The sequence below is a fragment of the Seriola dumerili genome, unplaced genomic scaffold, assembly GCF_002260705.1.
Source record: "Seriola dumerili isolate Sdu_G_001 unplaced genomic scaffold, Sdu_1.0 BDQW01000025.1, whole genome shotgun sequence".
In the NCBI taxonomy this organism is placed as follows: domain Eukaryota; kingdom Metazoa; phylum Chordata; class Actinopteri; order Carangiformes; family Carangidae; genus Seriola; species Seriola dumerili.
In genome coordinates, this window is record NW_019174280.1 from 3,609,556 (window position 1) to 3,621,887 (window position 12,332).

General features: G+C 39.4%; 1 protein-coding gene across 1 annotated transcript; it reads left to right on the top strand.

Annotated features, from left to right (window-relative positions):
• The first annotated feature begins 1,010 nt into the window (after window positions 1-1,010).
• unc93a (unc-93 homolog A) lies at window positions 1,011-11,961 on the top strand. The gene is made up of 8 exons (XM_022737822.1): window positions 1,011-1,204; window positions 2,950-3,131; window positions 5,687-5,916; window positions 7,984-8,109; window positions 9,571-9,782; window positions 10,109-10,244; window positions 10,396-10,527; window positions 11,439-11,961. Exons 1-8 carry the CDS (start codon window positions 1,115-1,117, stop codon window positions 11,726-11,728), a joined length of 1,398 nt encoding a protein of 465 aa, XP_022593543.1. The 5' UTR covers window positions 1,011-1,114; the 3' UTR covers window positions 11,729-11,961.
• The last annotated feature ends 371 nt before the right edge of the window (window positions 11,962-12,332 follow it).

The window sequence follows — 12,332 nt, forward strand, 5'->3', positions numbered from 1 at the left end:
AGGAAAATGTAAATATGAGGCTCTCAGCGGCTGAGGCAATGAAAATCTGACTTTTGTATATGTCAAGGTTTGTTATCTGTCACGACCTACGTCCAATCCAGCACTCCAAGCCATCCAGCAGCTCCATATATAATCAGTTCTGGAGGTTTTTTCCTCCATTGTTATTGTGTCTGTGTGGGTCTATGGGTGGGGTGCTTGGAGTTGATATTATGCTTTGCTGATCATCGTTGTGTTTGTGTTCATTTTAGTTGGAATTGAACATAAAAGCATTTGGTAACAAAAATAACAACATGTACAACACAGTCCTTGACAACAAGGTACTGACCCAATCTGGTCTTTGCTCAGAGGTGACACATCAGCCTGGAGCTGGTTTGTTGCTTTCTGAGTCCAGCTGAGATAACACAGAGGAGTGCACTGTCCCTGTGTTTTGTCATGTTTCTTCAAACAACAACAAACTCTCATGTCGTAAAGACGAGGAGTTCGTGCCATCGTAAAGGAAAAGGATCAGAAATAAAATGTCATAAACATTTGCTCCGTGCCACCGCACCTGTACGTATGGACGATAACTTTAATGCAAACATGACGAATCTCCACTGCTACCGAACACAGCACAGAGAAAAACAAGAATACAGCCTATATGTTCACCAAAGAAGGATGAAAAGATAAAGAAAAATAATGAGGAGGAAGAAGGAAAGAGAGGGACTGAAAGCTGTAGTGGAGAGATAGTTACAGTCACAACATCTGTAATGAGTCAAAGGAGGGAGGGACTAAAAGACAAACTGATTTCCAACAAAATTTGACATGTAGGAGGCAATTCAGAGGCCCACTGATAAGGGTGAAACTGTATGTGTGTTTGCATGCGTTCGTACGTGTGTGTGTGTGTGTGTGTGTGTGTGTGTGTGTGTGTGTGAGAGAGGGCTGGACTTTGTTCACAGCTGTTTCTACCATATGAGTTTATCATAGGCAGCAAAGAGAGACTGACTTTACACTGGAGCGGTTCAGCTGCTGTATGAAGTCATTCATAAACACCACTGAAGAAAACACTTATTTTTTTCTTATATATATTTTTAAAAGTAAAAGGTCTGCAGAGGTTTTTTACTTCTGAGCCGCAGCCATGATCAGCCGAAACTTCAAGAACGTGTTGGTGGTCTCTGTGGGGTTTCTGTCTCTGTTCACGGCTTACGGAGGCCTGCAGAGTTTACAGGTAGGTGGAAGAGCTACATTTATTATTATAAAATTATAAATGTATTATTTATTGTTATTGTTCAACTGAAAACTGTAAAAAAAGTGTTATTGTCATGGGGAATTAAGGGATTAATTCATGGGTCACTTCATGAAGGGGCAACTGATTAAGGGATTTTTTAAAATTCCTTTTGTGCGTGTTTACAGGGTAAATAATAGTTTGTTACTGGGTTGTGTTTTGGAAAAGTATTTTTCTTTAATTGTACCTTTAAAAAGAAAAATAATGGGTTTCAGAATTATTTTAACATTAGTTTCCTGTCTTTATAGTTTCATTATTTTAGAACATTTATTTTAGCCTGTAAATGTCCATAATTCTTGATTAAATGAAGCAGGGATTAGTATCATGGTGTTTTAAGGGGAAATTAAGGCCCCACACGGGCTGATGATATGTTGTAGCTGTATTTGCCCTTTAACACACATTCTTCAGTTTCTTGTTTACATTGTCTCAAGGACGTCAAAATCATTTAGTGATGATGGGTTTGTTGCTTTAATTGTTAAAACAATTTTAATGTAACTTAAAAAATCAAAAAAAGGATATTGGGATGGTATTAATGTCGCTGTGTGGTCTTTCTATCATTTCATTATACACTGTTGCTCATAAAGTTGGAATAACATATTTTTTTACCTCTTTCCATGAAATGATTGTTACAATGTGATTTATTCTTGACAGATAAAATATATATCTTCTCAAAACTTTAGTCAATCTCTTCCAAACTGATTACTGATGCATTTAAATAGGAATAAACAGAGGATTGTGTCTGAAAACAAAATTATTCCAACTTTGTGGGCAACCATGTATTAGAAAATTTTTAATGTTTTAATCAAACTATGATAAATTAGGATGCCATACCCTGAAAAAGTGGGAGTTAGTATCGTGGGAGTTTTAAGGGACTTATTCATGGAGGGAAAACGTATTGAGAGATGCATTTTGTGCATGATTTCCGAGGTGGTTTGCATTTTCTTGTATTTAAAATTTTATTTATCATATTATTTATCAGTGGCATACTTCTGCTGCTACTAATGACAATAAGAAATGAAATAAGTATAGATAAGAAATATCATGGATAAATTCCATTTCCAATAATAAAAATGATAAATTTCGAATTTAGATACCTAAATGACACAAGTGTAGGTAGCCCATGTCATTTTTCAGCATATAAAAATGTTAAAATTAAGGGTAAAATATGCAAATGAGTTATCATTATAAACAGCTGTCTGAGACAGATGTGATCGACATTAGAACTTTGTGAAAAGAAGTATGGGTATCAGGACATTGATCATTCTGCCCCCAATGTTATCTGACACACCAGATCAAAGCAGAAGTGCATGTGTTTAACCAGTCTCACGTAAGACTGAAACACATTCCTGTTATGACAAAGTAATAAACACATATAATCCTGATGCTTTGACACTGTTTCAAAGAACAAACTACTTTCAAATTCAAACATGAAAGATGACACAGTGTGTCTGTATGAAACTTTCAACCAGTTAATTGAGAATTGACTCACTCCTCCACATTTAAACCTTGAGCTCTGCAGAATTCAAGCTCAAAAATGTTGGACATTTGGTGCTTTCACAGAATTCACTTTTATGTGTAGAGTTTTCAAACTGAAATGAATAGCATGTAAGTAAGAGGACGAAGAAGTTGCAAGCTACTTAACTAACATTGTCCCCTAATGGAGTCCTGTCTCTACTGTGTGTGTGCAGAGCAGTCTGAATGCGGAGCAGGGGATGGGCGTGGCGTCTCTGAGCGTCATCTACGCCTCCATCATCATCTCCTCCATGTTCCTGCCTCCCATCATGATCAAAAATCTGGGCTGTAAATGGACCATTGTTGCTGGCATGGCCTGCTACGTCTCCTACTCCGTTGGAAACCTCTACCCAGGATGGTAAATCATCAGTAGACTGTCAGGGTCTCAAGATGAAGACCACAACAAGTCATTATGAAATAAATATAATTGAAATAAATATATTTATAATAGATGTGAAAGGTGGGGGCTTGTCAGTACAGAGTGGAAGTTTCGGTGTCAGCCACTGCCAGTTACAAACTAACAAACAACATAAATAATTGACTAAGCTTACTGTTCTGACTGAGTCTCTCCGATGTTTCCGCTAACTCTAACCATTTTGATACACACTGCTCTTTCACCAGTTCACGTAGCGTGAGCAGTGGTGGTGGGCGGGGCACTGGGCTTAATCCCAGATTACTTCACTTTTTATGTGGGAAACCCGTATTAAACAAAATATTAAATCATAGAGTATTTTTACATAGTTTAAAACATGTCTGGAGAGGAACTTGACTTCACCCAAAGGTCAAATCAGAGTGGCACTTGGGGTGAGGTTTTTGTGTATTTTGGCATTGCAGTGTCCCATTATGGCACTTAACATTTTTTCACTTCACCTAACCGTGCAGATGGCTTTGGTTTTATTTGCTCTATTTTTCTGGGATTTTCTCCAGTACAACGAAGGTGACGGCGACATTTAATGAAATCAACAGCATGATTTCCTTCAAGAAATTGTATCCGTTTTTGTGGATAATCCATATAGGAGTAGTTGTCATTTGTGCTACTACAGGTGCATCTCAAGAAATTAGAATATCATGGAAAAGTTCATTTATTTCAGTAATTCAATTCAAAAAGTGAAACTCGTATATTATATAGATTCATTACACACAGAGTGAAATATTTCAAACCTTTATTTCTTTTAATTTTGATGATTATGGCTTACAGCTAATGAAAACCGTAAAATTTAGTGTCTCGGAAAATTTGAATATTGTGAAAAAGTTCAATATTGTAGACTCACGGTGTCACAGTCTAATCAGCTAATTAAATCAAAACCCCTGCAAAGGTTTCCTGAGCCTTTAAATGGTCTCTCAGTCCGGTTCAGTAGGCTTCACAATCATGGGGAAGGCTGCTGACTTGACGGTTGTCCAGGAGACAGTCATCGACACCCTCCACAAGGAGGGTAAGCCACAAAAGGTCATTGCTAAAGAAGCTGGCTGTTCACAGAGTGCTGTATCCAAGCATATTCATAGAAAGTTGAGTGGAAGGAAAAAGTGTGGTAGAAAAAGGTGCACAAGCAACAGGGATAACCGCAGCCTTGAGGATTGTGAAGTAAAGGCCATTCAAGAATTTGGTGGAGATTCACAAGGAGTGGACTGAGGCTGGAGTCGGTGCATCAAGAGCCGACGTCAGAAGCGTCTTACCTGGGCTAAAGAGAAAAAGGACTGGACTGTTGCTCAGTGCGCCAAAGTCCTCTTTTCAGATGAAAGTAAATTTTGCATTTCATTTGGAAATCAAGGTCCGAGAGTCTGGAGGAAGAATGGAGTGGGACAGAATCCAAGTTGCTTGAAGTCCAGTGTGAAGTTTCCACATCAGTGATGATTTGGGGAGCCATGTCATCTGCTGGTGTTGGTCCACTGTGTTTTATCAAGTCCAAAGTCAACGCAGCCGTCTACCAGGAAATTTTTAGAACATTTCATGTTTCCTTCTGCTGACCAGCTTTATGGAGATGCTGATTTCATTTTCCAGCAGGACTTGGCACCTGCCCACACTGCCAACAGTACCAATACCTGGTTTAATGACCATGGTAACACTGTGCTTAATTGGCCAGCCATCTCACCTGACCTGATTGTCAAGAGGAAGATGAGAGACACCAGACTCAACAATGCAGACGAGCTGAAGGCCGCTATCCAAGACACCTGGGCTTCCATAACACCTCAGCAGTGCCACAGGCTGATCGCCTCCATGCCACGCCGCATTGATGCAGTAATTCATGCAAAAGGAGCCCCGACCAAGCACTGAGTGCATATACATGAACATACTTTTCAGTTGGCCAACATTTCTGTATTAAAAATCCTTTTTTTATTGGTCTTATGTAATATTCTAATTTTCGGAGATACTGAATTTTGGGTTTTCATGAGCTGTAAGCCATAATCATCAAAATTAAAAGAAATTAAGGCTTGAAATATTTCACTCTGTGTGTCATGAATCTATATAATATATGAGCTTCACTTTTTGAATTGAATTACTGAAATAAATTAACTTTCCCATGATATTCTAATTTATTGAGATGCACCTGTATATAAAACTCTTGATATTGGGTTCTGTGGTTTTTCCAGAGCAATGGCAACAGTTTCTGCAAAGAGATGTCGGCGTCAGATTCTTTAAATGTTAGTATAATCAGCCAAATGTACTTTCCCTGCATTGATGTACCATGTGGCAGGAACATCTTAGTGACATACTAAAGGAGCATGGTTAGAATATCAAAGTAGTGTTAGAAAAACAGCAACTAAATAGGTTTTTAAAAACTCAAAACCTCTCATGACTGACACTGTCGCCATCCATCCAGAAACCACTGATTTGATTATTTGCTGTTCAAAATAAAGTTGCATAGGTAAAATTGGGCTTTTCATGAATAAATTTTGCTTTGATCTCTCCTCCAGGTACACCCTCATCCCCACCTCAGCGATCCTGGGTTTGGGTGGCTCTCCGCTGTGGTCGGCTAAATGCACCTACCTGACCATCTCAGGTAACGTGCAGGCGGCCAAGGAGGGCAAAAAGGGCTCCGATGTCATCAACCACTACTTCGGTATCTTCTTCTTCATCTTTCAATCATCGGCGGTGTGGGGAAACCTCATGTCGTCGCTCATCTTCGGACAGGACACCAACGTAGGTAGGAAGACGGCTGAAAGTGAACTATGTGCATATGTTAGTGGCAGTGAGGCAAAGTGATTAACACGTACACTGTGAAGGAAAATGTATCATTTGAGCAGGCTGTCGTAAAATGGTGTGTAAAAGGAACTAGTACTGAATAGCTGGTTTAGTTTGCTCTTTAAATGATCTCAGAATTCAGTTAGTTAACAGAAGATAACGTCAGCCGACACGTTGAATCAAGAGGCACAGTAATGATCAGACTTGCTTTTTGATTACATATTGGGCAAGTTTCATGAAGATATTTTAGACTGGTCTGTAGTGTTTTAGTTTAATGCAGTTTCACAAAAAGAAAGACTGACTGATTTCAAGCTCTAAAACGTTGCAATAACAGAAAAGAGAAAAAACACGGCTCAAAATCGTCATTCTCTAACGAAGTTGTGGAGCGAGCAGAAAAGAAAGAGTTCTTGGAGACCACAGTAATCTGTTGGAAATATACAGCAGTGAAGACATCGCAAGTTGCTTTTGTTTGTCCAAGGAAACTATCTAGAGTCTGATGAGCTGGAAGAAGAAGAAGCCACTGAGCTGAGATTTTAGCTCCTGGAGGTTTTTCTGTATTTTTATTCTCTTTGCTGCATTAATAATTAATTAATTAATTTAGCAGAGTTTCTTAAGGTAGCACAGTGGATGAATTTGAAGAATTAGTTTGAGCTATGAAAGTCTTGGAGTGCGGTCCGTCTGCGTGAAACTGACCCCTTGAACCAGGGGAAGCTTTCTTAACAGTCTCATGATACATTAACCTGTGATTGTCTCTGCATCCGCTCTCTCTACTGTCCACTATCATAAGGGCATAAAAGCATAAAATACTCCCAGAAATAAAAAAAAGGTGCAGTCATAAGTCTTCCTTTCAATGAAAGCGCCCTGAATTCAAGGATCTAACATCATGGTAATGAGAGTGATTATTCACTAGAAACAGTCTGTGTGAAGCCTGGTAGTGTGAAGATACACAAGCCGTACATCACTGCTCCTGTTGGCCGACTGAGCACAACCACACGGTCAAGTTGAACAAAGCTGAACTCTTTTGTTCCACAGGCGACGGCCCTTTGGTTCACACCTGACCTAACAGGAAATGCATCACACTGACAACACAGTGATACCAAACCTCATTTCTTAAATGTGGCATTCACCAAGTGAGACTGTTAACCCTTTCGCTTCGTTTCTTTTCAAATACAGGTGCGAAGGTACACAAACAAACATATTGGTATGCGTTTGTTGCATTCACTCCATTGCCGAAGTTACACGAGTGGGAATGTCAGATTTTTCTGAAAGCTCTGACACGGCACGTATATATTCATATGGAAGTGCCAAAGAACAAAACAAATATAGATGCCTTGCATCAGCCAAAGGCCACTGTTCAATTAAATTAAACCCAAATTTAATGCATATGGTGATATCTTGTCATGGCAGAGTAATCATACAACTGTCTGGATGACATGAAAGCTTTCCCATCTCTGTCATCCATTGTATATGACGTGAACACAACTTTAGACTCGGTCAACGGCTCAGCCTCAGTTCCCGTCTTAGATCCTGCGTGTTGTTGATACTGCTGCACAGAGCCATCAGTGGGCAAAGTCTAACCAGGGACTTACAGCTTTTTTTTTTTTATGGGTTGAGTTCAGAGGAGAATCAGAAAGAGTGTGTTAACAGTGGATGATGTTGCCAACTATGCAATATATTATTTTATTGCTGTTAAAGCTTATCAGCTAAAAAGATTGCTGGGAAAGATGTAGTAAGTATGACACAGCTATTTATTCCATTTTTATTTCCTTTCTGGTTGTTTATGTGAAAGCCTGAATTATGCTGGTTTAATTAGACTTCTTCATTTTCATTAATAACAGTATTTAGCACAGTGCGAAGGGACATTTTCTGCTTCAAAGGCAATAAATACAATTCTTTTCTCCAGAGGCCACATATATAGAGACGCAAGACATTGACATTACAACTAACTTGGCAATAGCCCCTTTCTTCCGTAGTGAAAGGGTGTTTTTATCAAAATTAAAATGTATTATTTTTGTATTTTTTCTGACAGCTATCATCCCGGATGAGCAGCTGCAGACCTGTGGAGCAGCTGATTGTGGCCTTAACGTCAGCGTCAACGGCACCACCACCAGACCGGCACAGAAACTGGTGTGGACGCTCGTCGGATGCTACATTGGTCAGCAGCTACTTTGCATCACAATTAAGTGTCAAACACTAAATTAGGTTGCTCTTCCATATTGAGTCAACAGTGCAGATATCAGCAACTTAGCTCAACTTATCATGGGTTTCACTTGTTAAAGGCCAGAATGTAGATAAGAGTTTGATTTAATTCTTCAGTTACTTTTAATCCAGTAAAATTTGCAAAATATGCATGTAAACGTCTCTCACTGCTAAAACGTACATCTGGCGTAGATATGCACACGGATTGAAGCTAAAAGGCAGAGTTGTAACCGTTAATTCCTATATACATATGTACATGTGTTAACATTCAGAAAAACGAGGCACTTTCCAATTAAATAATTGGATAAACTTAAATTAATATAAACGAACATAAATGACACAAATGCAGAGATACACAAAGGCAGATTGGTAAATGTAATTTAATAAGCACAAAAAAAAGTCTACAACTTACAGCAGGCAGAGGCACTGGGGGGAAAGACTTGGGAAACATGAACAGGAATCGGGCAGGAACGAAAAACAGGAGGAAGACGAGGGAAACAAAACCAGGAACGTACAGAGACGATCTGACGAAGAGAGAGAGAGGAACACAGGGAATAAATACACACAAGAGGAGCAGGTAACGAGACACAGGTGCAACTAATTGGGGCGGGACAGACAATCACAAAAAAAGCGGGAAATATATTGGCACAGGAAGTAAAATCAACAGACACCTAGGGAAAATGGTTTCAAAATAAAACAGAAAATGAGAAGGTGCAGGTTATGGCGAAATAGGAGGAGTTTAAATTACACTGTCTACACCGTTAGTCAAACTGGAAAAATAATAACTCCAATACTGCAGAGACTCTTCATTTAACTTTATTTCATTAAACCTTTTAATATAACATAAAATAGATTTTTATCACATCCCATGTTGGTTAAAGAGCCAGTTTTATAGTTTTGCATTTTGGATTTCTCCAGAACTTACCATCCATTTTTATTACAGATGGTACTAAAAGACATTTTGGCCTTTTGCCCGCATTCAAAAGTTGTTTAGCAGAAATCCAGATTACACCTCAGGTATTTCTACTGAAAACACTGATTAATACGGACTCATGTCAATTTCAGACACTCAAGACAAAGACCAAACCAAACCACTGAAAAACTACAGAAAAAACCTAACAAAAAAAATGTAACAGCTGTACTACAGAACAGTCATACATAGTACATTTGCACAAATAAATTTAATTAATATTTTAAAAAAAACTAAAGCATCTTAACCCATTTTAAACGAACTGATTTTTTTGTTTAATAAAAAACAGAAAGTGGTGGCAAAACCGAGAAAATAAATCCCAGCATTAAAGAAATACTTGAGTTGTTGTAACACATCCTCAGATCAGCTGCACACCGGCTGTACCAGTGTATCAGACTTTTGCAGCTGTCTATAGAGTCAGTGTTTTTGTGTTCCTTCGCGTGGCAGGTGTGGGTCTGCTGGCCATGCTCATCATCGCAGTGTTTCTGGACAACATCGACCAGGAGCAGGCCAGTGAGTTTCGTGGGAACCGGGAGCCGTTCTGCCACACCTTCCTGGCTACGTTCAGACTGCTGAAGGACTGGAGGCTGCTGACCCTCATCCCTCTCACCATGTACAGCGGCTTTGAACAGAGCTTCCTCTCTGGGGAGTACACCAAGGTGAGCAGGTCTCGACGCTTGAGAAAATTCTCCCATATACCATAAATAACTGTTGAAGCTGCACTGAAAAAGGTTTATGAAAGGTATTTCAGAGATTTTATGACGTTTTGTTGAAAAATATGAGTGTTTGCAACATACAGCTGGACAACAGAGATTAGTTTATGCTTCAAGAGGTTTTAAAATTTCGAATAGACATTTTGATACGTTTCTTTGCTGTAAAAACAGTTTTCACTCTGTTTCGGTCTAAATATCGAGGTCTTTAGCGCTACATGATCCACTTTGTGATTTATTTGCTAAAAAAGAATCTATGCTGTGTTTCCTTACAGAACTATGTGACGTGTGCTCTGGGGATCCACTATGTTGGCTTTGTGATGATGTGCTTTGGAGCCTCCAATTCTCTGTGCTCGTTCCTCTTTGGGAGACTCGCTCGCTACACTGGCAGAGCTGCACTCTTCCTCCTGGGTAAAACCTCTCTACTGAATGAGAGATGACTTCTCAATAAAAACTAATGCTCACTCTCTTTTAAAGATTTAGTTTGCTTACCATAAAGCTGGGATATAACGATGCACGAACTGCTGATATTTGTTTGATTGCGGTATCTGTCCATTTTCAGCTGCAGTGGCCAACTTTTCCTGCATCATTGCCCTCTTGTTCTGGAGGCCTCATCCTGACCAGCTGGCTGTCTTCTTTGTGTTTCCTGCTCTGTGGGGCATGGCAGACGCTATCTGGCAAACTCAGACCAATGGTAAGAACCTCCCATCAGCCCTCTGGTGTACAGGGTGGAGTTTCTTTGCCCTCCGGATATCACTGTAAATCCTCACTGTGGTTTGTCTGATAGTTGTTTGTCTTCATGCGTCGTCCTCATGATAACACACACGCGGTGTGTGTCAAGGTAATTGTTGTTAACACAAACTATCGAAATAATGAAAACTAGATGTGAAAAACATTTTGTTTACCTTCTTAAAATTAAAAATGGGGCTAACTGAACTGAAGTAACTGAAAGTGTATTGAATATTTACAAAACTAACTAAAATTACACAGAAAATGTCCTTAGTTTTTGTCTTTGTCAATTCATTTCATAAATGAACTACTACTACTAGTATTTTGGGCAGATAAGAAAACTATCTTCCAATCGCTGACAATGAAAGTCAGGGGGGAGCTCCAGTCCCATTTGAGATTACTTTGAATACGACTGTGTCACAGATGAGAGCAAGTGCCTTGTAGCTGATAAAACAAATACTCTCTAGAGCCACTCTCAAGTTAACTCCTGGGATTCCATCTAAGGTATCATGAGTACTCATATTCCCTAGAGGAGGAATGCTTCGTTATCCATTCAGCTTCGCCCCAGGACCACCGTATTGTCAAAATTTCAAAAAGTCGATAAGAAATATCAAATTCTAATCTGCAGATTGCGTTGAAATAATAATATAATTAATAACACATAATTATTAGCATTGTATTCATTATGTCCACACTGTGGTATTGTTGGATCAAGAACAAGCCTTTTTTTGCTTCTGTCTTTTCAAGGGTTGCCTGAACCAAACTGAACAAGTGCTTCTTTTATTTCCTTATAAAATCGGGATTATAAAATAATGTAATAATCACACTGCTGGAGTTTCTAACACCTGACCTTTATTCCTGCCTTTTGTCTTGCAGCTCTTTACGGCATCCTCTTCCCCCAGGACAAAGAGGCAGCATTCGCCAACTACCGTATGTGGGAGTCTCTCGGTTTCGTTATTGCCTTCGGCTACAGCACCTTCTTATGTCTGGAGTATAAACTGTACATCGTGCTGGCTGTTCTGGTGCTGACCGCCATCACCTACCCCATAGTGGAGTACCACGAGTACAAGAATCCCACACCACCTGCTAATGAGGGGACCTACCTAAACCACAAGGAAACGATTCAAAGAGATGAGAACAAGATCATTTGCCAAACACGAATATAGACACTCTGATACTGATGCCAAATTGTTCAAATTGCCACACACTGAATAAACTCAAGAATATGAGATATGAGAAAGGGTCAATCTGAAACCTGTCCAATTGTGTTGGTCTTTACTGGCATCCAGTCAACCCTGCAAACCCTGACTTTATCTTTCACTGGCACTGCCCCAGCGTCTCTTGCGGGTTGATGTAAAATAAACTCTGATGCACTTCACTTTGGCTGGATAACTTTAGAGGAGGCTGGCGTTGACCAGATGACTCAAAAATCTTCAAAAATGAAACATGAAAATAATTAAAAGTTACAAAATTACTCTGAGGCACTTCTGTTTTGTTCAGTTGGTCTTGACTTGGCTTATAAAATTAAAAGATCGCGCATGTAGATAAAATAATGTTACTTGGAGCACGTGGCAAAGAAAGAATAAAGGAGTGCAAAAATGGCTAAGACCTGTGGCTAAAAGCTTAGAGCAAAGGGTGAATTGATCACGACTGTTTTATCCCCTGGGGACTGGCGCACGTTTCAGGGGCGTCACCCGTCTTCTCTTGTGTTTCCACTTGGAGAAGAGAGTCTTTTTCCACAGAACTTTTGAATAGTTTAATTTCAGAGTT